Source organism: Symphalangus syndactylus, chromosome 1 (genome assembly GCF_028878055.3).
Source record: "Symphalangus syndactylus isolate Jambi chromosome 1, NHGRI_mSymSyn1-v2.1_pri, whole genome shotgun sequence".
NCBI classification, from domain to species: Eukaryota; Metazoa; Chordata; class Mammalia; order Primates; family Hylobatidae; genus Symphalangus; species Symphalangus syndactylus.
In genome coordinates this window covers 49,535,909-49,563,693 of record NC_072423.2, presented here as the reverse complement: position 1 = coordinate 49,563,693, position 27,785 = coordinate 49,535,909, and the positions used below count along the sequence as shown (strand labels likewise).

At 38.3% G+C, this 27,785-nt stretch overlaps 1 protein-coding gene across 1 annotated transcript in view; it reads left to right on the top strand.

Annotated features, from left to right (window-relative positions):
- Positions 1-27,785, top strand: part of KIAA1328 (KIAA1328 ortholog) — a 392,043-nt gene that overhangs the window by 296,997 nt on the left and 67,261 nt on the right. The window contains exons 10-11 of the mRNA XM_063640193.1: positions 11,813-11,994; positions 24,604-24,712. Coding sequence (XP_063496263.1) covers positions 11,813-11,994; positions 24,604-24,712 — 291 coding nt within the window. The remainder of the gene's footprint in view (positions 1-11,812; positions 11,995-24,603; positions 24,713-27,785) is intronic.

The following is a 27,785-nucleotide window of genomic DNA, read 5'->3' as shown; positions in this document are numbered from 1 at the left end:
TCTAATGATCAGTGATGTTGAGTTTGTTTTCATATGTTTGTTGGCTGCATGAATGTCTTCTTTTGAGAAGTGTCTATTCATGTCTTTTGCCTACTTTTTCATGGGGTTGTTTGTTTCTTTCTTGTAAATTTGTTTAAGTTTCTTATAAATTCTGGATATTAGACCTTTGTCAGATGGATAGATTGCAAAAAGTTTACCCCACTATGTAGGTTGCCTGTTCACTCTGATGATAGTTTCTTTTGCTGTGCAGAAGCTCTGATAGAAAGAATCAATATTGTAAAAATGGCCATACTACCCAAAGTCACTTATAGATTCAGTAGTGTTCCGTTAAACTACCATTGACGTTCTTCACAGAATTAGAAGAAACTATTTTAAAATTCATATGGAGCCAAAAAGAGCGCATATAGCCAAGACAGTCCTAAGCAAAAAGAACAAAGCTGGAGGTATCACGCTACTGCACTTCAAGGCTACAGTAACTAAAACAGCATGGTACTGATACAAAGACAGACACATGGACCAATGGAACAGAATAGAAGACACAGAAATAAGACCACACATCTACAACCATCTGATCTTCGACAAACCTGACAAAAACAAGCATTGGGAAAAGGATTACCTATTTAATAAGTGGTGCTGGGAGAACTGGCTGGCCTTATGTAGAAAATTGAAACTTGACCCCTTCCATACACCTTATACAAAAATTAACTCAAGATGGATAAAGTCTTAAATGTAAAACCCAAAACTATAAAAACCCTAGAAGAAAATCTAGGCAGTACCATTCAGGACATAGGCACAGGCAAAGATTTCGTAACGAAATCCCCAAAAGCAATTGCAACAAAAACAAAAATTGACAAATGGAATCTACTTAGAGCATATTACTGTACTGAATACTCTAGGCAGTTGTAACACTATGGTAAGTATTTGTGTACCTGAATATGGAAAAGGTATAGTAAAAAGTTGATATTATAATCTTGTGGGACCACTGTCATATATTTGGTCAATTATTGACTGAAACATCATGATAGAGTCTGTGACTGTATTTCTCTTCTGCTTTCAACCTTGTAGCAGCTACTCTTTTGTAAGTCATGCAGTGAAAAAGAAAACCAAATAAGAAGTCAACAACACTAAATGTTGATTCTTTGAAACTGTAAGTAAAATTAATAATCCTTTTCAAGATGATCAACCTCCTATGAAAAGAAAAAAAATTACCAATATCAGGACTGAAAAAGGATATATCACTATATGTTTTAATTATATTTTTAAGTAATGAAGGAATGTTATGAACAATTTTTTGCAAGCACTTTTGACAACTTAAACGATATAAATTCCTTTAAGTCAATAATATACCAAGATTGGTACAAAAAAGTAGAAAATTTGAATAACCCTATATCTGTTAAAGAAATTTAATTTCTAGTTAAGAACTTTCCCATAAGTAAAACTACACACCCATCAAAACTTCACTTGCAAATTCTACCTAGTATCTATAGAAGAAATAATATCAATCTTACACAAATTATTTCAGAGACTAGAACAGCGTGTCCCAGCCTTGGTACTATTGATGTTTCAACCAGGTAATTATTTGTTGTGAGAGGCTGTCCTGTGCATTGTAGGATGTTAAGCAGCATCCCTGGCCTCTACCCACTAGATGCCAATAGCATCCCCGAGTTGTGACAATCAAAAACCTCTGCAGACATTGCCATATGCCTTCTGTGTGGCAACATTCTCTCCTCCTACCACACTTGAGAACCACTTGGACTATAGGAAGAAGGAACTATTCTCAACTTCTTTTGTGAGGTCTGAACCTGGTAAAGGCATTAGAAGAAAAGAAAATGACAGGCCAATCTTCCTCATGGACATAAATTCATGGACATAAATGCGGAAAAAAAAACCCACAAAAATATCCTTAACAAAATATCAGCAATTTAAGTTCAGGAATATGTAAAAAGCATAATACAACTTGACTAAATAGGCTTTATCCCAGGAATGCAAAGTCAGCTTAACATTTGAAAATCAATCAATATAATTTGCGATATTAACATAATAAAACGATTTTAATCCTTTTTAAAGATTAAAGAAAACTTCATCTCAAACAGATGCAGGAAAAGCATTTGACAGAACTCATCCAGTGCTTATTCATTATAGGAAGAAAAAAAGACCTCTCATCAAGCTGGAAAAATGATAGTGTCAACAGAGATACATCTCTTTAATAATAAACACTTTTAGGAACAGGGTAAAGATGTCCACTCTTACCACTTTTATTCAGCATTGTCTGGGAGGTTCTAGTGTGATCAGGCATGAAAGATATTGGGAAGAAGTATGCGAAACTGTCTTTATTCTCAGATAACATGATTGTATACATGGAAAAATACTAAGGAAGCTACAGAGACAAGTACTAGAATTAAGTGAATTTAACACAATCACAGAATACAAATTCAATGTATAAAAATAAAATTTATTTCTATGTAATAACAGTAATTAGCATAGAAAATAAAAGCATTTATAGTACCATCAAAACCATCAAATAATGAAGAATAAATTTAGCAAAAGAAGCAAAATATCCCTATATGATAACCACAGAATACTGCTGAGAGAAATTTAAGAAAACTAAATGGAAAGAAAGATATGCTCTTGAATTTGACCAGTCGGTATTGTTATAAATATCAAAATTTTTTTCCAAACTGAGTCTTAGATTCAATGCAATTTCAGTCAAAATACCAACATACTGTTTTATAGAAGTTGGCAAACTTATTCTGAAATTTATATGGAAATGTGAAAGGACTAGAATAGCAGTGACAGTCTTTGTTATTGTAGAAGACTAAATTGAAGGACTTATGCTACCTAATTTTAGGTATGTAAATTAAAGTTATATAATCAATACAGGTTGGTATTCACCTTTAGATGAATAAATAGATCGATGGAAAAGAATGGAGTCCAGAAACAGACCCACACACTCATATGCTCAACTGTTTTTTGACAGTGGTGCCAAGCAATTCAGTAGAAAAAGGAAAGTTTTTAAACAAGTAATGCTAGAAATATTGGATATAAATATGGGGAAGAAATGAACCTTGATCCCTACCTCACATCCTAGCCAAAAAATAATTTGATCTTGAGGCATTAAAGTGTGAGTGGTATGAGAAGGGCATCCACAGAAGAGGGCAGCTAGGCATAGAATATCAGAACTTTTGCATGGTAAGGAGGGCTTCCATATGGGAACTGCACTGGTGTTGTGTGTTGGAGCTTAAGCAGAATGAGAAGGAGGTATCCATGTGGAGTTTGGCCTTGCAGGGGGTCTCGCTACCCAGAGGGATGAGGGGAGCTTCCTTAGGAGTAGCCCAGTCATGGCTAGGTGGGAATGGGTTGTAGGGGAAGAATAATTTTTTCTTCAGTCCTCATAGGTTCTTAGTTGGAATGGACCTATGTAAAAAAAAAAAAAAAAAAGAAAAAAAAAAAAAAAACAGATTAGCAAGAGAAAAACGAACATACATTAACACGTGTGTTTCATATGTACATGGAAGAAACTCGGAAAATTAGTAGTTCTCAAAGAGGTAGTTTTCATTCCAGCTTTTATAGCATCTTCAACAAAGAAAGAACAGTAAAATTTTAGAAAAGTAATGAGACAAAGGTAAAGGACTTTAAGTTCCTAAAGGTAGCAAATTGAGTCAAGGAAACTAAATGGCAGATAAAGGCTAGTTGGTAAAGCCTGTTAATGTAGATTCCCCTGGTATCGTCTCCAGATGATAAGGGTCTAAAGTTGCCTTCAGTGTTTAACCTTTGTTCTCCCTAGTAGAAGGTGAGTAGGGTACCTTTTGTCTCTGTAAATCTGTGTTCAGCTTTTAGGCAGATAAAGGGAGAGCAGAGAGCTTTCCTGTTTTTGCTTTTTCTTAATTGTCCTGAGCCCAGCAATCCTTCGTTTTGTTGGGTAGCACATTTTGTCTCCTGCAGTGTCCAGAGTGTCCATACAGAGGCGTGTTGGCAGAAGCAGCCCAGAAGCATGTGGTGTGAAAGGAGTAGGCTGGTAAAGGATGAATAGCTGTGGTGACAGAATATTATTTTAATACAAAAGTATTAAGTAAGTAATTATGGTACAGGGGCTAAAAAGAAATTATTTAAGCAGTTAGAGAGGGTAAGAGAGTCCTCAGTAAGGCTTCCCTTTTAACAAAAAGCAGCCCCCAAGTCATTTCTTTTCCAACAAAGAGCAGCCTGAAAAATCGAGCTGCAGACATAGATAACCAAGCTGGAAGCTTGCACAGGTAAATGCTGGCAGCTGTGCCAATAGGAAAAGGTTACCTGGAGGCCAGGCATGTTCAACATGGAGGCTCCATCTTTCCTTTTCTTTATCAACCACATGTACAGCAAAGGAACAGGCAACATGGTGCTGGCAAGGTAGAGAACCCATCTGCATAATAAAAAATTAGGGTGGGGCAGCCACGTTCTTCATGCACTGTGAAAATGGCACACTTGGTCCGACCAATCTTTTGGGCCCTATGTAAGTCAGACACTGCCTCCTCAAGCTTGTCTATAAAACCGCATGCATTTAACCATGGAACCAGAAGACCCACACTCAGGAGCCCCTCTCTCTCTGCAGGAGAGAGAGCTTTTCTCTTTCTCTCACTTGTTAAACCCCCACTCTTAAACTCACTCCTTGTGTGTCTGCGTCATTGATTTCCTTGGCTTGGGGCAACAAACCTTGGGTATTACCCCAGATGAATGATGCCACTTCAGTTATATTACAGAAAATGGCAGCCAGTTTTTTTCATTGTTGGAGAAAGGATATATCTATGGAAAGAGAAGAAGCTAAAATGAACCCTGTTGGTTTAGAGTTGGAATTTTGAAGATATTAGTATAAACTCTGTATAAATGCATGTTTTTCTCTATATGTATACCTATATATAGAAATGACTACATAGGTACATACATATATTCTCTTTCCATGTTCACAGGAAGGACTTGGGAGCTGTGGCAATCCAATACCTTTTTTTTTTCCCCCCTCAATACAAGGTACCAGACCTTTTCAAAGAAATGGCTGATTCCCCAGACTGGTTCAGAAACTGGACAATATAGCAATTGTTTAGGTATGATATGGCCAGCACCTGAATCAGGCCATTGGAAATGAACGGAGGAATTAAGACGTATCTATCTGTTTCTCCAGCCTAGATTTTATGGTCTTCTAAATCAAAGACTTGTTCTTTTTCTTTAAAAAAAAAAAAAAAAAAAAAAGACTCATGCCAAAATTTGAGTATTTCATGTGCTATTTTTTCTCTTATACTCTCATTCCCTTAAATGTCTACCTTTCCTCCCCTAGTTTTCCTCACATCACTAACACCCCTTTCCCTCCTGCTCTCCCCCGAGGATTTCCTACAGGTGCCTTAGAGAATCCATGTTTCATAGGAAATGCACACTTTTCATCCTGCCTTTTTCTAAAAGAATGTTTTCTCCCACTCTTCACAATAACTCAGTAATTTTCAATCCTATCTGGACATTAGAATCACCTATAGAGCTTTTTTAAAAGGAAAGGAGAGTGAGAGAGGGAAGCAAATAATATCCAGGTCCCACCCTAGACTGATTAATTCAATTTCGACAAGTGGGTGGGACTCAGTCCATCACTCTTATTAAAAATTCCCCAGATTATTTATAAATGTATTGCCAAGCTGTGAATCACTGCCTAAAATCAGCATCTTTTCTGAGAGCACCACTTCTAATAGAGGCCATTCTTTCTGTCACATTTGATAACAGAGAGAGGAGTGCCAGCATTTTTCTTGCATATCTCTTTATTTATGTGAATCTAAATATATGTCTAGTTTTACTGCAGCAGTCCATCCTTTTCCATCCTTTGTTTTCCATCATTATCTCACTAGGACCTTGACGTCCCACTTAAAGTCACTTTCTCCCCCGTAACTCCTACCATCATTCTGTGAGATCCCAATATCCATATGGTTGATGTATCCATTGCCATAGCTAAAGAATTTCTGCATTCCTCAATTCACTCCAGCATCATCCATGGCCACACCCAGAGCTGGCTATCACCCACTATGGTTTCATGAGAAAAATCATTGACTCTGCCATCCCAGCCTCTTCCTTTACAGCTTATGTTCCCATGTTTATCACATACACCATACCAAGGGTTTTTATATTTGTGGCATTGTTGCTGTTTTATTTTCGCTTTACCTTAAAGGGATATCTAAATTATTTGTTTCCCCTCATTTTTCTGCCAGTCTTTTCAGTCCCTGTTGCCTCACTTTCTTCCTGGACTTAATGGTTGACCTAAACTACATTAATATATTTATTTCCCTTGACCCCCAGTCTGCTGCATTGTCCCAGTAAAATCCTAACCCTAGATCAAGCTCTCACGCCACTTTCTCTGCGTTTTAATCTCTGCACCTGAGCCCTGCTACAAATGGATGATTTCTATTTCTGTTAGGGCCTCAACATTTCAGAAAAATCTTTTTCTTTTCATTTCTATTTCGAATTCCCTCAATACATACTCCAAACCTTCACCTCTCTTCTCAATACCCACTTTACTCACTCACAAGAATAACTGTATCTCCTCCTACACCAAGGAAATTGAAATTGAAGCATATTCTTTCTCAACTCTGCCTCCCTTAACCCTACCACCTCTAAACTCACTTAGCCAATAGCAAAAAGCCATGGAGTTACTGATCAAATTACTTTCTTGAAATAATCTTCTCAGATGTTCCATAAGCACCTCGAGCTGCAGTTAATTTTTCCCACTCTTCCCCAATCCTCCTCTGTATTGCTTATCAACCCACAATTCTGGCATTCTTGACTTTTCTCTCCCTCTCTTTTACATCAAGTTCTGCCCTTTTTAAATCCTAAATATTTCTTAAACTATGTCTTTCCATTCCTACTACTGCTTCTCTATTGCAGACCTTCATCTCTCACCAGAGCTGTTTCAGCAGGCTTCCAACTCATCCAGTTTCCTGCAGCCCATTCTCTAAATGGTGCCAGAGTAATTTTTCATAAATTCAGGTTGGATCATGTCATTTTTCTCCTGAGAGCCTTTCAGTGACTCCACCTTGGCCGCAAGATAGAGTTCAAGCCCCTCAGTATGGAAAACGCAACCTTTCATGATCTGACCTGCCCTGTCTCACCTGCTTCATCTCCATTCCTCCCTACCACACACCCAAAATTTAATGCTGTAACAATACCTAGCTATTTAACTTTCCCAAAATATGAGCTGAAATTTCATTTGTTGGTATATTTGCTAATACTGTTTTATTTTACCTAGAACATTCTTAACATTTTTCCTTATCTTCCAAGGTTAAGTTTGAGTATTTCGGGAATCTCCCTTCTGTTATGCAAATAAAGTTAGGTGCCTTGCCCTTGCACTCTCATAACATCCAGTATATTCCTGAATTACTGCATTTGGCATATGGTATTAAAAATTGTTTCCACGTCTGTCTCCCCCACTAAAATCTCTTTAAGAATAGGAACCAGGGCTGGGCCGGGTGCGGTGGCTCACACCTGTAATCCCAGCACTTTGGGAGGCCAAGGCGGGCAGATCACCTGAGGTTGGGAGTTCGAGACCAGCCTCACCAACATGGAGAAACCCCATCTCTACTAAAAAATACAAAGTTAGCCGGGCATGTAACAAAGTTACAGGCATGGGATTGCATGCCTGTAATCCCAGCTACTCGGGAGGCTGAGGCAGGAGAATTGCTTGAACCCAGAAGGCAGAGGTTGTGGTGAGCCGAGATTGTGCCACTGCACTCCAGCCTAGGTGACAAGAGTGAAACTCCACCTCAAAAAAAAAAAAAAAAAGAACAGAAACGAGGGCTTTCTCATGTTTGTATACCCAGCACCTAGCATAAAATAAGTCCTCTGCCAATGTTTGTTTTCCATTTTGCCCAGCGCAGTCCCACAGTGCATATCAGGCCCATAAAGTGTGTTCTTCAGTCAACATCTGATGAATATATAAGTGAATGATTGATTAGGAAATTTATTAAAAAGGAATAAGGAAAGCAGAAGTTGAGACAACTGAGATTTCTTATGAGTGACTGGGAGGGTGGTGATATCATTAAGTGAGAATGGAAACAGAAGGAGGAAGTAGTTTCAAGATAAAGATACTGGATTGCTTTAGCAAGAGTTGGTTTGGGAGGCAGGAATAGACATCGCTTTACAGCTTTTCATCAGATGCTTGATCAGGTCAGCAGTTTTGGCAAGCACTGTGAACTAGAAGAATCTATTTAGAAATCATACTTGCAGATATAGAGGTGTGGCAAGGATCACCAGGAAAGTACTAAGAGGGAAGAGGACAGGGACAGACTTTTGGAATGTCTACATCTGAGGGGAAGGAAGAAGTCTCCTAAAACCAGAAAACCAATCAGGATAATGTATTATGAAGACCAAGGGAGAAAACATTTCAAGAAAACATGTTTTCTTGAATTTCTTGAATTTCTGTAGGGTGATATAGTAACAAGCAAGACTGTTCAAAGAAGAAAGGCCTTTTGATTTGTTCTTTAAAAACAAGTTCTGGTCGGTATGTCTGTTAGAATAAATTATTGTTTTCTAGACATTCAGCAGACAAGGACAGAGGAGATGGTAATGGAAGGGACATGGTGAGAGTTTTTTGTTTGTTTTTAAATTATAAAATGCATGCCTATTGGAAGAAATTAAAACATTCAGAGGTAGATAAATTAAAATATAAAACTCTTCCCTCTATTTCTTCTACCCCCTTCTAGTTTGACATTTATCCATCCAGAACTTTAAAAATATTTTTGTATATTTTTATTTTTATAAAAATGAGATCACCTTATATACTCTATAATTGCAAATTGCTTTTATTTTAATAGCATGTCATGAAGTTTCTTCTCGTCAGTGTAAAGAATTACGTCATTCTAGCCAAGCGTGGTGGCTCACACCTGTAATCCCAGCACTTTGGGAGGCCAAGTGGGGAGATCACGAGGTCAGGAGTTCAAGACCAGCCTGGCCAACATAGTGAAACCCCATCTCTACTAAAAATACAAAAATTAGCCGGACATGGTGGTGTATGCCTGTAGTCCCAGCACTCGGGAGGCTGAGGCAGGAGAATTGCTTGACCTGAGAGGTGGAGGTTGTGGTGAGTCAAGATCGCGCCACTGCACTCCAGCCTGGGCAGCAGAGTGAGACTCCTCTCCAAAAAAAAAAAAAAAAAAGAATTACCTCATTCTTTTTAATGGCTGAATAGTGTTCTTTATAATGAATATATACCATAATTTATTTATTCATTCTCTTATAGAATGATATTTGCTTTCAGTTTTTCACTATTACAAATAATTCTCCAGTGATTATCCTCAAACAAATGTTCTTATGCTGTTGTTCATATAATTCTGTAGGAGAAATTCCTTTTTTTTTCTTTCTTTTTTTTTGGAAACAGAGTCTCACTCTGTCTCCCAGGCTAGAGTGCAGTGGCATGGTCATATCTCACTATAAGCTCAAACTCCTGGGCTCAAGCTATCCTGCTGCCTCAGCTTCCCAAGTAGCTGGAACTATAGGCACATGCCACCATGCCTGGCTAATTTAAAACAATTTTTTGCTTTCATGATGGGGTCTTGCTGTGATGCCCAATCCGATCTCAAATTTCTGGCCTCAAGTGTGGGATAAAAGTAGAACTGTTGAAAGAGGGATGCATTTTCATTTTGTGTTGACAAGTCACTCACAGAAAGGTGATACCCATTTGTGGTTCCTGCAATAGGTATTAAAGTGCTCTTGTCCCCACACGCTCACTGACACTGGGTATTAATGGAGGATCTGCTCTTGTTTGTAGCCCTAGGAAAAAATCCAGTTTAGAGGAGGAGTTTGTGAGTTATAAGAAAAAGAGATGATTGACAGGCCATAGTCACAGAAGGGATGGGTCAAGATGGTATCAAGAGTGCAAATAAAAGGTAAAATTTTTTGAGACATTAAGAGAGGACGAGTAGATGGGTGAATATGCAAATAAATACAAATGAAGGAAGAAATTTTTCTTTTTTTTTTTTTGAGACGGAGTCTCGCTCTGTCACCCAGGCTGGAGTGCAGTGGCGCGATCTCGGCTCACTGCAAGCTCCGCCTCCCGGGTTCACGCCATTCTCCTGCCTCAGCCTCCGAGTAGCTGGGACTACAGGCGCCCGCCACCACGCCCGGCTGATTTTTTTTTGTATTTTTAGTAGAGACGGGGTTTCACCGTGGTCTCAATCTCCTGACCTCGTGATCCGCCCGCCTCGGCCTCCCAAAGTGCTGGGATTACAAGCGTGAGCCACCGCGCCCGGCCGAGAAATTTTTCTTGTAGTCATCTTTATTTTAGGGAAATTAGACGCCAAGTTCCCAGTTGTGATGGAGGATTACCAAGATGGAATTTTGAATAAAGGTACAGAAAAGCTTCTGTGAAAATGCTGTAAAGAAGCAGAAGGCAGTCAGTTTTGGGAGTTTGGCTGAGCTGAGAATGAATCAATTTTGGGGAAGCCAGTGGTTGGGGTCACATTCATTTTTCTACAGAACAAGCAGAGATGTAGTCATTGGGTTTGCCTGGGTTTGGGGCCTCTGGGTTGACGTAAATTTATATAACATTCGCAATAAGGTACTTTTATTTTCCGTATTTTCGTGTTCCATGAATGCAATTTGTATAACCCTAAGTTATACATCTTCTGGTTGGTCTGCAGAGGAAAATGGTCTCTGTGTTCTGATTAAAAAAAAAAAAAAAGGAGAGTATTACTTTTATACATTTTCTTGTGCCTACTTTGTAAAGCCATATAACTAATGATTTTATTTTCTTTATATAATTCTGAACATAAAGCCATTTACTTTCTTGGTTTTTATTAATAAATTATGATATGAGCAAACACTGCTAAAAATTCTGATCGATATAAACCAGAGATATTTATAGAAGATTATGTGATTTGAATCCTGGTCAAAGGCTACCTAGAATAAGTGATAGACCTGGCAACACTCCATTCAGCTTATTTTTGTCTAGAGATTCCCTCTGCTTCTGGAGAGTTTAAACATTTTAATTTTAAAATCTTGTTTTTTGAGTAGCTGCCTCTATGCATTTCCATGTCTTTTTCTTTAATTTTCACATTGTTTATGGGCATGGGGAAGACAAAACCGAAGTGTCATGAGTTTGTTGTGAACAAACATGAAGAGGGAACACTGGAATAGTGAGAGATAACACATCATTAGAATATTTCTCCCTAAAATAAGAAAATATTATAAGAGGAAATGTGCTAATGGTGGGAACACAGTTTATTAGAGAAGAAAATATGTACATGGGTTCATTTTCATTAAAATGCCTTTTATTCTATATTTGTCTTGTTGACCTTTTAATGAAACTAGGTAAGTATGGAGTCTAGTTCTACGTGCACTGTTACACTACTCCTTACATACTCTGGGTACATAATAAATACTAATAACAATTGAAAATTAGAAACACAAACGCGTTTGTGTGAGGCACATTGGTGATATTTTAATCCCTAGTGTTCATTTTTAGTACTTGGAAAACATCTTAGATATGCAAGTCCTGCTTTAGCATACTTTTTATTTCTATAGATAGCCTGGTTCTTAGTCATACTCTGTGACTTTATTAGCTGTTTCATCAGTTTGAATCTTATTTCCCCAACTCCCAGTGTAAGCTTTTTGAGAATAAAGACCATTTCTTTTCCAAAATTGTTGTGACAGGACACAAAATAGACATTGAGTAAATTATTTAAATTAGACCTCAATAAAAGGTAAGATAAAGAGAGTTCTTAATGAATTGCATTTCAACCCATACTGAATTTGAATATCTGTATGCTCTGTGTCCCCTTCTGTGCCTTCAACAGTTCATTCATTGTTGTTCTTTCAGTTTATTAAAGTCAAACTGTGATGGCTGGCAGCTCGGAACATCATCATCTATTAAAAAGCACCAAGACTCTCCAAACAATGGAGAGAATAGGAAGGAGAAGAAGACAGTTGGGTTTCATTCGCATATGAAAGATGATGCCCAGTGGTCATGTCAAAAGAAAGATACATATAGACCCCAAAGAGGTAAGTTTAACAACTGTAGTGGCAAAATGAGAAACTGGTAGGGGAAGGTAGTTGCTAGCCAATGAATTTCAGATGATTTCCTACAATGCTGAGCAAAAGTTAAATGTTTACACACTGAAGTGTGCCTGCAAGGCCACAGGTAACACATTTACTAGATTAGTGAATTGTGTCTGCATTTTTCTTAGAATACTGTAATGAAAAACTGTATCCAACTTGTCCCTCTTTTTGCAAGCAATAACTGTTAAGAATTAGTCAGCAGTAAGTATGGTCATAGACTAAAATAATGTTCCAAGTGAGTAAAGAGGTCAAGATATTGAACATAAATCTCTCCTGGAAAAATAAACCCTAACAACTACAGTTAATCCTCAATTGACTGGAAACATGGGGAGGGTGGAGGAGAGGTCATGGACAATTCCCCATATTGTGACTAAAGCAAAACCTCACAAGTCTAGAGCATTTTTTGCCTAGCAGTCTTTTAAGTGTCAATAATACTTCCTGTTATATGTGGTAGATTTTAAAGAAATCAATTATAAGTAACTATGTTAAATGTTGAGTGAAGCAAATTTATTTGTTTCCCAGTTGTTCCTGGAGAGGCTTTTGGCTTAATCTTTCCTGGCATCCTTAAAGGAACGACTTTGGAAAAGAATGGAGCAAGTCTGAGCTTTACTGTACAGAAAAGATGTACAGGAAACAAAGAGCCAAAAAGACCTCTGAGCCCTCTCCTGCTCACACCTCTTTCCTAGTATCTTTTTTCCCTTCTCAAAACCATTAACCCTGATTTCCTTCTTATTTACCTGTTTTCCTACTGAGCCAGCACCTTTCTACCTCTGGTGTCATGCAACCTACTTTTCATAATCTCTGTAGCCACCGTCACATTTATTTATTTGAAAATTGGGCAGTGCTTTGTGAGATCTTGCAGGTGTATGTCTCCCTGCCTCTCTTCATCTGCTACTAGCTCTGTCATGCTTTTTGGGTTTGATTATGATTAATCTAGAAATTGTTTAATCCTCTTCCACATAATTGAGAAATGATAATTAGTTCAAATTTTGGGAGGGAGGACTATCCACAATTTGAAATAAAAGCAAAAGTACATTTTGTTAGATGTAAGGCAAAGAAAGGTTTTGTAGAATTCCATTGCTTTAGAACAATTTAGAAGCTTCTTTTTAGACATTGCTTCCAAAAATAAAAATTAAATTGGAGAAACTTTATGAGGTAGAATCTTTACTTTCTCTGTTAGCAGTCCTTCAGAAATGGAAAACTCTTACCTCAGCTTCCTCTGTTCTTAGTCATTGCGCTTTGGAGAGTGAAGAACTAGTCACAACTGGTGTGGTGGTTACACTGCAAGGCTTAACATAGTCTTCAGTTAACTTGTCTTCAAATTTGTGTTGTGTGGCAGCACTAAGATAAAATGGCAAAATGAGAAAAATATAGTGTAATAGCAAAAGAACAAATAACTTGTATTATTGGTTAAGACCACAGCAACAGTAGAAAGCAGCAATTGAAAAGGCACTTTGAGAAAGATATCATCAGGCCAGCCCTTGCTGTGGTGGAGGTTAATCTCTCCTGGGCCTAGCTACAGGACCCAGAAGCCTGAAAAGGGCTTATGTCCAAAAAAAATCAATTTCTAATTTGAAACAAAATCATTTTTGACTAACAGGGGTTCAGAACCCATTACTTTTTGCTGTATAGTCTGCTGACATTTCAGCACTTTCTGTTGTGCACAATGAATCCTAATAGTCATTTTATAATGTTGCTATACCAATCAATTTAACCAAGTGAAAGCTGTTACAATTCTGCAAAGTTTTCAGGAATAGTTTTCACTCATGGTTTTATTTTTCTTTCCATTAGGTTTTTTTTCCCCTTTTTTTGTGGGGGTGGAGGAAGGTTGTAGTGTTGCAATAAAAAAAAAAAAGAATAGAAACTTTTTCATCTTTTTAAGAGTTTTTATTTTAAGGCATTCACAGGAACTACTGACTTTCTTTTCTACTCATGAAAAAGACCATCTTGTATTTTCCTTTTGTTTTATTCCAATATGGAGCTGTTAGCAAAATTATGATCTACATGACCATTAAAGGGACTAAAGTTGCCCCTTTGAGCCATTCTGCCCATTGCACAGCTAGTGTATGCAGATTATAGTACAGGGCAAAGTTACTGCATTGGCATTTACTGTGGCATCCAACCAAATGGGAGATATAAACTTTCCATGGGTGCGCAGTAGACTTGGAAACCCTGTTTATCATAAGGCTGATGACCTAGCACTAATCACCTAAGTTACACTGCTTGGTTTATCACCTTCTTAATTGCTTTACCCTCTTTAGTGTGTCTGAATTTTTTAATATACTTTTCTTCTGTCTTATATCTTTTGTTTCTTTTGCTGTTATCCTTTACTCATTAAGTACTACACAGGACATTTACTACAAGACCATTAATCTTTATTACCAGTCTCTTACTCCCTTACCTCTCCTATCCTCCTCACCATTCTGCCAGCTTTATGATGCTAAACATGTTAAAAAAAAAAAAAAAAAAAAAAAAGACCAGACTATTGTCTCAAGAAACAAATTTATGATAGCAAAGATATGTACAGTATTGTCAAAATTACACTTAAGATATATAAACTTGTTCATCAGTTTTAGTTGCTTTTATTGAGCAATGTCAAACAGGGAGATAATACTTGGGAAAATCTAAACTTGAGTAAGAACTTTTAAAAGGCATAAATCTGGAAACATCTGATTTTCATTCCTCTTTTTTCCTCCCTTGTAGCCTCAAAACGTTTTCCACCAGCTTGCCTAGAACCTCCCTTTCCTGAGCAATCATCGATATTCCCTTTTATGAGAGCCCTCAAAACTGAGGGCATTTTTTTCTTGTTATGTTGATGGGCTAGCAGAGGCTGTGAAGCCACTGAGCGCGCAGTTTCCAGAACTGAAATGTTAAACCTCTGAGCTTGGCACTGCCCATTCCTAAGTCAGGCTGTAAAACCTGACTTTGGCCGCTCCCTTCCTCCTTTTTGTTCCTCCTTCATGAATCTCTAAATTCCCTTAAAATGTTGGCAGAGGCTGAACCTAGCGTAATTTGGATTTACCTGGTGGTATAGATGGTGCCCTTCATTTTGTCTTTGGGGTTTTCTTAGGTTATATGATTTTATATAGCAGCTGCCACTGGTTGAGGTCCCCTAGTAACTCCCAAACACATATTTTGTTTTACTGGAAGATGATTATTCTAGACTCATCTGAAGTAAAGAATAATCTCAGAAGCTCCTAGTTGTTCCTGTAAGTGAGCCTGTGCTTAAAATGATGTGAGTACTCTTCATAACCCCAGGTGGATTAAAGTAGGTGACATTCTTAAAGAAATGAACAATTGGAGTGTCCAAAGTACAGAAATCATTTCTATCTTGCCTCTAAGGAGCATTTCTCATGTTTCTTTTATTATTACCATCATGAGCATTATTATTTGTTCATCCATAAGGGTACCTTAAGATACTACTTCTGATTCCCAGAAATCTCAGCTGAAGACATGCTAAAAGTTGATGTCTTTATCAACAGCACATAGAATGCAAGCATAGTACAGGGCTATGAATAAACCCAGATATGTAGAATGAATTCTGCTGGCTAATCCACTAAAAAAAGGAATTCAAATATAACAGACTAGTGTTAAGAGTTAATGTTAATATATATGAAATATTGTCACCTAAACCAGAGGGTCTACATTTCCCATTCTCTAAAATGGAAAGAAATTTCTCAAAACACTGTATGGTTTACTTATTTATTATATATGTTTTGTATCTTCTCCGTCAGAATATAAGTTCCATATGTTCACTGTTGTACCCCCATCTCCTACAACATTGCTTAACATGTGGTGTGGTAGGTACTCATTATACATTTGTTGAATGAATTAACATAACATTGTATGTATTGATTTTTCTTTCGATGCCCTTATCCTGTTTCCCCAAAATAAGGACCTACTCAGGTAGACTTTTTCACCTCAGTACCTGCTGTGATTTAGTGATTTAAGCAAAATATATGTTTGTCTCTTCAAAGTTCTTATGGTGATCAATTGGTAATGTCAAAGAGAAATCAGTAGAGTGGGCTCTTAAACATAGCACTGGCTGGGTGTGGTGGCTCACGCCTGTAAGCCCAGCACTTTGGGAGGCTGAAGCAGGCGGATCACCTGAGGTCAGGAATTCGAGACCAGCCTGGCCAACATGGTGAAATCCTGTCTCTACTAAAAATAGAATTAGCCGGGTGTGGTGGCACGTACCTGTACTCCCAGCTACTTGGGAGGCTGAGGCAGAAGAATTGCTTGAGCTAGGGAGGCAGAGGTTTCGGTGAGCCAAGATCGCTCCACTGCGCTCCAGCCTGGGTGACAAAGCAAGATTCTGTCTTAAAAATAAAAATAAAAATAAAAAAGTGCTGCCTTAGGAGTCAAGAAAATATGGGGGGGAGGGGGTTCTATTGTCTTGTATTCTAATTGAGGTTTAATGTATATACACTAAATTGTAGAGGCCTTAAATGTATAGTATGATAAATTTTGAAAATTATATATACCCGTGTAACCACTACCCCAATTAAGATATAGTACATTTCCATTTTCAATAAATCCTCATACTCTTTTCTAGTCAATCCTCCTGAAGCCTTTCCTCTTGGGTTGCTGATGGCTGCCTTCTCTGTGCATCCTCACATGGCCTTTTCTGTGTGTGCATCCCAGGGAACGCTTCCTCTTCTTATAAGGACACCAGTCACTCTCAGGCCCACCCCTACGACCTCATTCAACTTAACTACCTCTTTAAAGGTCTTGTCTCCAAATATGTCTCTGAGGTGTCCTGGTCTTTAGGACTTCAGATTAATTAGGGAAGGCACAACTAAATCCATAACAACCACTTTCTTTCTAATTTTTGTGCCTTAGACCATCTAGGGGTTTTATTACAATATAGAATACAATGAGAAAAGTAGACTTCCATGCCTTGTTCCCAACCTTATAGGGAAAAGATAGTCTTTCACCATTAAGTATGATTTTAGCTGAAGGTTTTTTTTATTTTATTATTTTATTTTATTTTATTTTATTTTTATTTTATTTATTTATTTTTTTTTTTGAGAAGCAGTCTTGCCCTTGTTGCCCAGACTGGAGTGCAATGGTGCTATATTGGTTCACTGCAGCCTCCACCTCCTGGGCTTAAGCAGTTCTCCCACCTCAGCCTCCTGAGTAGCTAGGATTACAGGTGTGCGCCACCACGCCGGCTAATTTTTTTTTTTTTTTTTTTTTTTAGACGGAGTTTTTGCTCGTTTCCCAGGGTGGAGTGCAATGGCACGATCTCGGCTCACCACAACCTCCGCCTCCCGGGTTCAAGCGATTCTCCTGCCTCAGGCTCCTGAGTAGCTGGGACCACAGGCACTCACCACCATGCCCGGCTAATTTTTTGTATTTTTAGTAGCAACAGGGTTTCACCATGTTGGCTAGGCTAGTCTCAAACTCCTGACCTCAGGTAGCCACCGCGCCAGAGCAGCTGGAGGCTTTTTGAAAATGCTCTTTATCGGGCTGAGAAAGTTTCCTCCTAGTTTGCTGGAAGTCTTTGTCATAAAGGGGTGTTGAATTTCATCAAATCTTTTTTTCTATACTTACGATCATGTTATGTTTTTTTCTTCTCAGAAGGTAGTTTAATGATTACATTGATTGGGAGATATTGGGGTGGTAATTTTTTTTTTTTTGGTAATGACCTTGTCAGCTTTGGGTAACAGAGTTATTCTAGTGTCATAAATGCATCAGGAAACATCAGTGGAAATGGTGTGATAGGTACCTTCAGGGCTTCATCTCTCCCAAGAAACACTGAAAAATCTTGCAAAAACTGTCAGAAGCTGCCTTATCAGAACTCTGGAGGATAGTGAAAGACTTACAGAAACAAAACCAATTCTTAGCCAGGAGAAAGGCTACTGAAGCATTGTAGGAGGACTTTAGTGTTAACTTAGTCTTGCCCTACCCCAAGCTTGCCCAACCCGCAGCCCGTGGGCCATATGTGGCCCAGGACAGCTTTGAATGCAGCCCAACACAAATTTGTAAACTTTCTTAAAACATGAGATTTTGTTTTTTTGCGATTTTTTTAAGCTCATCAGCTATCATTAGTGTATTTTATATGTAGTCCAAGACAGTTCTCCCAAGGTGTCCTAGGGAAGCCAAAAGATTGGGTGCCCCTGCCCTCCCCTCTTCCCAGCGTGGCAGCAGTCTAAAAGATGGCAGCCTGAGTTCCAGGTTTTAGTATCTGCCCTCTGAGGAAGCAAAGCAGACCGTGTTCTCAAGGGATTGTTTCTCTATTTTAACCTGTCTGTGGATTCCCTAAAGGGCTGACACATGGAGCCTGCCTTTGTTTTGTTTGACTAAATTTTCTCTGGGCAGAGAGTGGCTACATATAGGACATTCCTTGAAAACACTGAAAATCAGATGAACACACCACTGGCACCTGGGGTTTAAAAAAATAAATAACAATGAGGCAAACAATAGACACACCAAAAAGTCAAATAATCTAGAATAAATAGAAGATCTGAATAGACCTATATAACAAGTAAAAAGATTGAATCAGTAATCAAAACCTCCCAACAAAACAAGCCCAGGACCAGATGGCTTCACTGATGAATTTTACCAAATATTTAAAGAATTAACACAAATTCTTCTCAGACTCTTCCAAAAAATGTAAGAGGAAAGAATACATCCTAATGAAATGGGAAAAGTTCCCCTATCTCCTTTGCAGGGTGTGCAATGGGGGAGTGGCTCGCTTCTTCAGTGCCCTGCTGCTCAAACCTCTAGGGGGAGCATGCAGACGGGCAGGTTGTGGGGCTCCGACCACACGGCAGTGTCTAGGGGTAGATGTTTACAGCTCCTGAAGCGCCAGTGGGCATTTGCTGCCGTGTGCCCTTTTAGTTTTACCGTCTATAGGTGGCTTGTGTTTACCAGCTCAATTAGACCCTCTACCTGTCGCAAGGACAGAGGGCTTTCTGTATCTCGGGTTCTTGCCTTAGTGTACTGGAAAAACTGGATCACACGTGGGCTTGGAGAATGAATGCAAGGTTTTATTTAATAGTGGGAGTAGCTCTCAGCCGATGGATGGGAAGTCAGAAGGGGGATGGAGTGGGAAGGTAGTTTTACCCTGGAGTTGGGCTGCTTAGCGGCTGGACTCTTTTCCAACCGCTTTGGCCAAATTCTCCTCGCTGTCTGCATCGTTCCACCGGCCAATGGCCTGCCAGTGTCCGCTGGTGCCTGTTGGTATGTTCTTCTGCTCCTCTCAACGTCCAGCTGCTTGTGTGCTCTTCTGCCGGTGTGTTCCTCTTGATATCCATCAGCTTCTGTCCCTTCCCGCTAGGGTCTCGGGGTTTTTATGGGCACAGGATGTGTGGGTGGCAGGCCAGGGTGGTCTTGGAAAATGCAACATTTGGGTGCCAGGCAAGAGTGCTTGTCCTCACCTTGGTCCGTGGGCACAGGCCCGATGGTGGAACCCTCACCAGGGACCCTGCCGTTTTCATCCCTGCACTTCCGTGCCCCCCTCCCTGATATCAAAGCCAGAGACAGATGTCACAAGAAAAGCAAACTATAGACCAGTATTCTTTATGAGTGTGGGTGAAAATATGCTTAACAAAATACTAGCAAGCTGAATACAGCATATTAAAAGGATTATACATCATAACAAGTGAGATTTAGCCCAGGAATACAAAGGCAGTTCAACGTACAAAAATCAATCAATGTAATACACATTAATAGAATGAAGGAATAACCACATGATCATCTCAGTTTACACAGAAAAAGCATTTGACAAAATCCAACATTCTTTCATGCTGTCTGCCCAACTTTATAGGAAATTGTTTGTTGACTCTGCCATAGTAGGTCACCAAGGACAAGGAGAGGTATTGGAAGAGTACATATGAAAAGTTGTTATAGGACAGAACAGAAGTGGCACATATAATGTCCACTGGCTTTCCACCTGACCACACATAATTACAAGGAGGATTAGGGAATATAATCTAGCTGTGTACCTAGGAAGAAGGAAGGAGTACATTTTGGTGGATAACTCACAGCATCTGCCACAGCAGCATTCTTCATAATAGCCCCAAACCAGAAATACTCCAATGTCCCTCAATAGCAGAATGGATAAAAAGTCATAAATGTATACAATGGAATAGTACTTAGCAAAGAAAACAAAGAAACTGCAGTACATAAAAATTATCAGCATAGGTAAATTTTGCAGACAATTTAAGCAAAAGAAGTCTCAAAAATAATATACATAATATGTTTCTAAAGTTCAAAAGCAACAAAACTAAATGACATGTTTAACCAAACACATAAATGGTAGAACTATAAAGAATAGAAGCAAATAATTATTAGAATAGTTGGGGCCCCTGGAGGCAAGAAGGAATTGTGACTGGGGATGGATATTGGTATTGTATCCGGGTGGTAGCGCTGCCAGGGCTTGCTTTCTTGAGCTGGGAATGGGTGACACTGGTTTTGTCTGTATAATTTATTCTTTAAACTGAATAGATAATATGGCTCAGCCATTTAAAAAATATAAAATAAAACAAAGGGCCCAGAAACAGAGTTTTCTTAAACATTGAGCTCTAAGAAAAAAAAAAATTGCCATGAAATATACCCAGTTACATCTAAATAGGACATGATCCATTATAATCAATTCCATCTGTGCATGTGAAAATATATGTGTGTGTTTATGTAAATGCATTCACATATATTACATGTATATAAACATACACATTTATGTATGGAATCAATTAGCCTAGTAATATTCTTACCAGCATTTTATTTATTTATTTATTTATTTATTTTATTATTTTTTTTTTAATTTTTTTTTGAGACAGAGTCTGGCACTGTCACCCAGGCTGGAGTGCAGTGGCACGATCTCGGCTCACTGCAGCCTCTGCCTCCTGGGTTCAAGCAACTCTTCAGCCTCAGACTCCTGAGTAACTGGGATTACAGGTGCCCACCACCAGGCTCAGCTAATTTTTTGTATTTTTAGTAGAGATGGGGTTTCACTATGTTGGCCAGGCTGGTCTCGAACACTTGACCTCATTGTTCACCCGCCTCGGCCTCCCAAAGTGCTGGGATTACAGGCCTGAGCCACCGCACTCTGCCAGCATTTTTTTTTTTTTTAAGCACATGTTGTTATTGTGTGTGTGTGTCTGTATTTGTGTGTGTGTATGTTTAAATATACAGGAATATAGAGTTCCATGAATATGCATAACTGTAATTGTTGGTATACTTAATATTAAATAAAATTTATAAAGGGAACAAATACAATTACAAGCTGATGTATAGCTTTCTGGAAATGCAATAAGGAATAGAGCTTAGAGAATTAAGAAAAAAGAACAGTTAAATTTGGTCTGTGCTTTACAGCAATCATTCTTATCCTTTTCAGGGTCCCATACCCTTTCAGAATTTGGTAAAAGATATGGTTTCTTTCTTCAGAAAAATAAATGAGCACACATATATACATTGTTGTGCCTTACAATTATGAGGTATTTATACATTCCTGAAGTACATTCTTCAATTATAAAAATCCCTGGACCATCTGTTAAAATTCCTTCTTTAAATTGTCCCCAGGTGTTCTGTGACAGTGACCGAAAATATATTTATATTCTGTCACTACCAAGCATTTCTTCTTCCCTTTCACCTCACTCACAAATCCCTTTCAGTTGTTTCTGCTCCTATTTGTCCGTCTTAATTTCCTCTTACATCACCCAGATTCTACCCAGACAATTGTATTAGTAGTGAACTGCTTTGCCTGCCTTTGTTCTATCTGTTCCACTCTATTCTAAATTCTGCCTCAAAATTAATCTCTCCAAAGACCAGTTTGGTATTTTTTTTATCATTGTTGTTACTGTTTTATTTTTGAGTCCCTCTAAAATAATGCTTACAAGTTTGCCATACAGAGCCAAACAGACCTTGATTGCATTCAAAATCCAGCTTTGCTCTTACCAGCTGGGTGATATTGGACATGCTGCTTGATCTTTTTACAATTTCCACTTCCTTATCTATAAAATAAGTACAATAATATAAAGACTGTTGTAAGGATTAATGAGATAATACATTTAAAGTGATTAGCAGGGTTCAAGGACATAGTGATGTTCAATAAATATTTCCTGACTAAATGAAATATTTAGCCTTGAGGTTTTCAATTTAATGCTTTTGCTAATGTAAGTCTCTGTCTCCCATTTCATGCTCGTCATTGTTTCCTAACAAAGAATCCTACCTCCTGCATCAAATGTTCCCCAAATCCTATAGCCAAATGTGAACTCTCCCATTTCTTAATTCCTCAGACTTTTCATAGTACTTATTACAGCAGCATAGTGTAATGGCCAAAGCTCTCAGGTCATCTTGGACATAGATACTAGCTCCATCACTTATAGCTCGGTGACCTTGGGCAGGTCACATAGGCTCTTTATGGCTTATTTTCCTTATCTGCAAATTTGTTATAAAAATATTGTCGCAAAGAGTTTTTATGAAAATAGAAAATAATTTCTAAAAAAGGTAAAACAATAAATAGAGATAGAGAGGGGGCTAGGACCAGACTAAGGCCGGGAGCAGGTATTACCTACAAATGTGCAAGAGGGAACCTTCTGGAACAAGGAAATATTCTAAAACTGGATTTTAAAAAGAAATATCTAAGTACCATGCAAATTTAAAATAAAAACTGGCTTGTAGCCATGCTTTCATAGCTATATAAAGTTACTATTTATCAAACTCTACAGTTAAAATAAGTAAATTTTATGATACTCAAATTATACCTTGATAAAACTTACATATACACTAAGCATATTGTATGTTTTAGCAGTCACTACCTTATACTGCCTTGTGTTATCTGTGGTTTTGGTTTTGGTTTTTTCTTGAGACAGAGTCTTGCTCTGTTGCCCAGGCTAGAGTGCAGTAGCATGACCATAGCTCACTGCAGCCTCAACCTCCTGGGCTCAAGGGATCCTCCTGCCTCAACCTCCTGAGTAGCTGGGACTAGGACTGCAGGCACATGCCACCACACCTGGCTAATTTTATTTTTTATAGAAACAGGATCTTGCTATATTGCCCAGGCTGGTCTCCAACTCCTGGCCTGATCCTCCTGCCTTGGCCTCCCAAAGTGCTCGGATTACAGGTGTGAGCCACTGAGCCCATCCTCTATGTCTCTTTATGTGATTGTCAAGAGTGTCTTGTGTCCTTACTCTCATACCTTCCTTCCCCTCCCTATAAAGTAAGCCTGAGCTTAAACCTGGCACTGGCCAGTATTAATATGTACTTGTTTAGGTTGAGGGTACCACAGATTTCTATATATAAAGAAGAATGAATTGTGCATTTAGAGGCTGGTCTTTTATATCTACACATAAGAGATTAGTGGGACCCCATCTCTACAAAAATAAAAATAAAGAATTAGCCTGGCATAGTGGCACACATTTGTAGTCCCAGATACTCAAGAGGCTGAGGCAAGAGGATCACTTGGGCCTAGAAGGTCGAGGTTGCAGTGAGCTGGGATTGCACCACTACACTCCAGCCTAGTGATAGAGCGAGACCCTGTCTCAACCAACAAACAAACAGAGTACAGAATAGTTGACATAAAGAGTATAGGTTTTGAAGCCAAGGATAATGGTGATCATTTAGATGCTAATTGCTATAGCTGTAAGACTCTAGCCTTCTCTATGCCTGATGATTTCAGGTTGCATGCAACCTGTTGCCATTCCCAAAGTTAGCATACTGCACTCCTGGCATTTTAGGGTCTGGTATTCCCAGCACTCCAAAGCTTTTTGTTATTTGAATACTGTCCTTTTCGTCAAAGAGTGGATCTTCCCAAATAACTTCATGCATCCCGGATAACAGTTTTCAAAGAACCAGAAGAAAAACTGCATGTGATTCTTACAGTCTTCCAAGATAAATATAGCGATATTTTATGTTGTTGAGAAACTAATAATAACTGAAAAATAAAATAAAAACAATATTTCTGTCCATACCATCTTTTTATTTAGCACTCCAGAAGAGAAAAGTAATTACAAATTAAACATTGCTTGTTGGAAAGGAATTGAGGCCAAGTCAGGCAGTTCCTGGGAGGATAAACTATTGCCTAGGAACTTTCCCATGGCACTCGAATGAATATTAGTTGAGCATATCTTCCAATTAAGACATGTGTTTTAGCCAATGTTGAGTTCTCTAAAAGAAACTTTCAAGAGTTACATATATCTTGAAAGTGTTTTAAAGAGGATCAATTTAATTTGGAGGGTTTAGAGTTACAAAGTGCTAGAATCTTTCTTATGAAAGTTAAAGGGAGCAAAATAAAACATCCCACTTCCTTGGGCATGTTCACAGTAAACCGAGATCAGCAGGGGTTTGCTAGGCAATCAGGTTTAAAAACAAAATCTCTAGTTACTCTGTCACTGCACAAATGTATTTTCTTAAAGTACGTTATAGATTTCCCATGTTTACAAAACTGAAGTGAGTTTTTCATATGCCATTGTTACATTTCAGGGAAACAAGTGGCTTACCTTTGAAGCTTGGACATTCCTATAATGTCTTATAAATTTACTAAGAACGAACTTTTCCATTTTCTTTTATTGAATGCCCAAATTATTTTCTTTATTGTTCGTATAGGGACAATGACAGGAGTTAGAAAAGATGCGTCTACATCTCCTATGCCAACAGGAAGCCTAAAGGATTTTGTCACCACAGCCTCACCATCATTACAGCACACCACCTCCCGGTAAGCTTCAGAGATTCTTTAGTTTTTAATATTCTCCCTATGAGAGCATTTTTTTGAAGTTTATTTAATAAGGAATGGAAAAATCTTGACAACTCTTAGTGATTCTTTCTCAAGAGAGTTCCTTCTTTTGAAGCATCTAGATTTGACCAGTTTGAACCACATGGAGTCCTTTTCTTCATACATGCACTTTCTTAGTTGATCTTGGTAATGGGTAAGGGCTTCCATAGAAACCTAAAGCTAAACCTATCCTTCACCAGAAAGTCTGTTTAGCAGCAGGGCTTTCCCAATTTATCACAGAAAAGTTATACATTTAGACTATAAGTTTAACTAGCTGAAATCATTGATATTGAACATTATAGTGGCTTTTGTACTAGTTAAAGGAATACCAACATTTACATTTACTTATACCAGACACATTTGAGGGGTTAAGCATTTGATCAGCCTTTTCTGGAGTCAGGGAAAGAAATATCTTATTTTAAATTTCCCATGTCTAATAAACCAACTCCCACATTATGCAATTAAGGCTGAATATATAAACATCAGTACCAAAAGGGCTTGGTTTATGTTTCCTCAGGGATATGATTGGTTTTGAGCACTTAAATTCATAGCAGCTTATCTGATGAATTGAATATAAATGTTAAGACTTAATTTGTAGTTAATTTGAAGTCCATTGGCTTTGCAAAGTAGAAATGCCCAAATTATAAGTCTCAAGTCTGATGATTTTAAAGATGTACTCTAAAATTTATTATTTTGGTTTGAGGTAATTTCAAAGGGAAGAGAAAGATTATTTCTTCCTCCTCTAAAAAGTTGTATTCCAGTCCAGTGCCTATAGATATGCTGTTCCACAGAAGCCAAACCTAGGAAACAGTGTGTTCATCCTATTTTGGCTCTTTTTGTCATTCCTTTAATTCTGGAGCTGGAAAGGCAAGCATCTTAAAGAACTTTTGAGAAATGACTCCAACACAAAAGATAATAACAATAGCTACCATCTATTAAGTATCTGCCATGTCCCTAGCACCTTGCCAAGCCCTTTATATGCATTGTCTAATTTAATCTTCACAACCTTATGAGGTGGTACTATTATCCCCATTTTTAAAATTAGGAAACTAAGGTTCAGAGATATTGAAGAACAGTCTAAGGTCACATAGCTAACAACAGGCAAAGCCAGCATTTCAGACTCCAAACCTCATAATCTTAAATATTGTAATAGTTGACAATGACAACCTCTCTATTTTGGAGGCCACACACAATCAAAAAGAGAATTTAACTGTTTGCCACATCCTTTCACTGTTGCTGCTTTCTTCTCTCTCTCTTTTTTTTTTTTTTTTTTTTTTTTTTTGAGACGGAATCTCGCTCTGTCGTCAGGCTGGAGTACAGTGGTGCAATCTCAGCTCACTGCAACCTCCACCTCCCGAGTTCAAGCAACTCTTCTGCCTCAGCCTCCCAAGTAGCTGGGACTACAGGTGCCCACCACCACACCCAGCTAATTTTTTTTTTGTATTTTTATTTTATTTTATTTTATTTTAATTTTATTTTTTTTAGACAGAGTCTCGCTCTGTCACCCAGGCTGGAGTGCAGTGGCGCGATCTCGGCTCACTGCAAGCTCCACCTCCTGGGTTCACGCCATTCTCCTGCGTCAGCCTCTCCGAGTAGCTGGGACTACAGGCACCCGCCACCACACTCGGCTAATTTTTTGTATTTTTAGTAGAGACAGGGTTTCACCGTGTTAGCCAGGATGGTCTTGATCTCCTGACCTTGTGATCTGCTTTTTTGGTATTTTTAATAGGGTCAGGCTTTTACCATGTTTGCCAGGATGGTCTCGATCTCTTGCCCTCATGATCTGCCTGCCGTGGCCTCCCAAAGTGCTGGGATTACAGGTGTGAGCCACCATGCCCGGCCACTTTCTTTTATTTTTAACGCTACTATTGTTGGCATTCTTCCAGAGATCCACAATAAGTTGTGATTCTGAAATGTTGATGGGGCTTCCTCTTTGGATCACTTAACGTTGTGGCTGAAAGCTTGTGCTCAGAGGGTTTCCATCCTAGCTCACCTTGAAGGATTCATTTGGAGGAATTAGAGGTAAAGAAGGAAGATTATCTGGATTTTCAATCGTAGTGAATTTTCCTATTGTTAAAGATTAAAATGAGATCTTTAACACCACTTTAATATATTGCTTTTGATGGTTGCATTTCAGTTTAGAGGGAAGTATGAAAACATGGAATAAAATGTTTCTCCAGTAAGAGTTTTATAAAACATCCTCAGCACATATTTTTTGAATGGATCATATCAACATTGTAGAGTTTTATAAGCCCAGGTTAAAACTGCTGTGAAGAGTCATATTTACAGACTTTAAAAAAATATTATCTATTTGTCCTTAATACTGCAGATCAGCTAAATATAGATTCTCAGAAGCTTCCTATGTAATGAGCATTTGGCTTAATAAAACAACATGTAGCACACCATATTTTATCCTTAGAAATGCATGACGACATCATATAGGTCTCTTATACGAAGTGCAGAGTTAAAAAAAAAAATCAGTGCTATGAAAATCAGTTACCAAGAAGTCATAGTGGTGGCTTTCCAGATTTCAGAATCAGGATTATTTGAATTGTTTTTATTTCAAAGTGTAGAAAAGGCATTTTTTAAAATAGACTACATTATCAGTCACATGCAAACTCTTAATGTAAGAGAAGAGCCTATTGTTCTTTATCTCAACAAACCTTTGAAAGTACCAAAGGGAACAAGAGTAAAAGCTCTTCCCCTGTCCAACTTAAATTCCAAGAATTTTCAAGACCTGCAAACAAGGATGGGGGTGAGACAGATGCCAGTGGGAGACAGGTTTTCCTTTGTTCTCTGAAAATACCTAGAAGAGTTCCATTTCATTCCATGTGCAGGTGAACAAAACAGGTGTGGCAGAGTCATCTTTCTCATTCACAGTGTTGGTTGTTAATTGTTCTCACTGCTGGCTGTCAATATTATGTAAAATTTTCATTCCCCATTCAAGATGGAAAAAATTGTGGCTGAAAATGTTAACATTTGCATTTTTATTTGTTGATTTATTTAAAGGACAGCC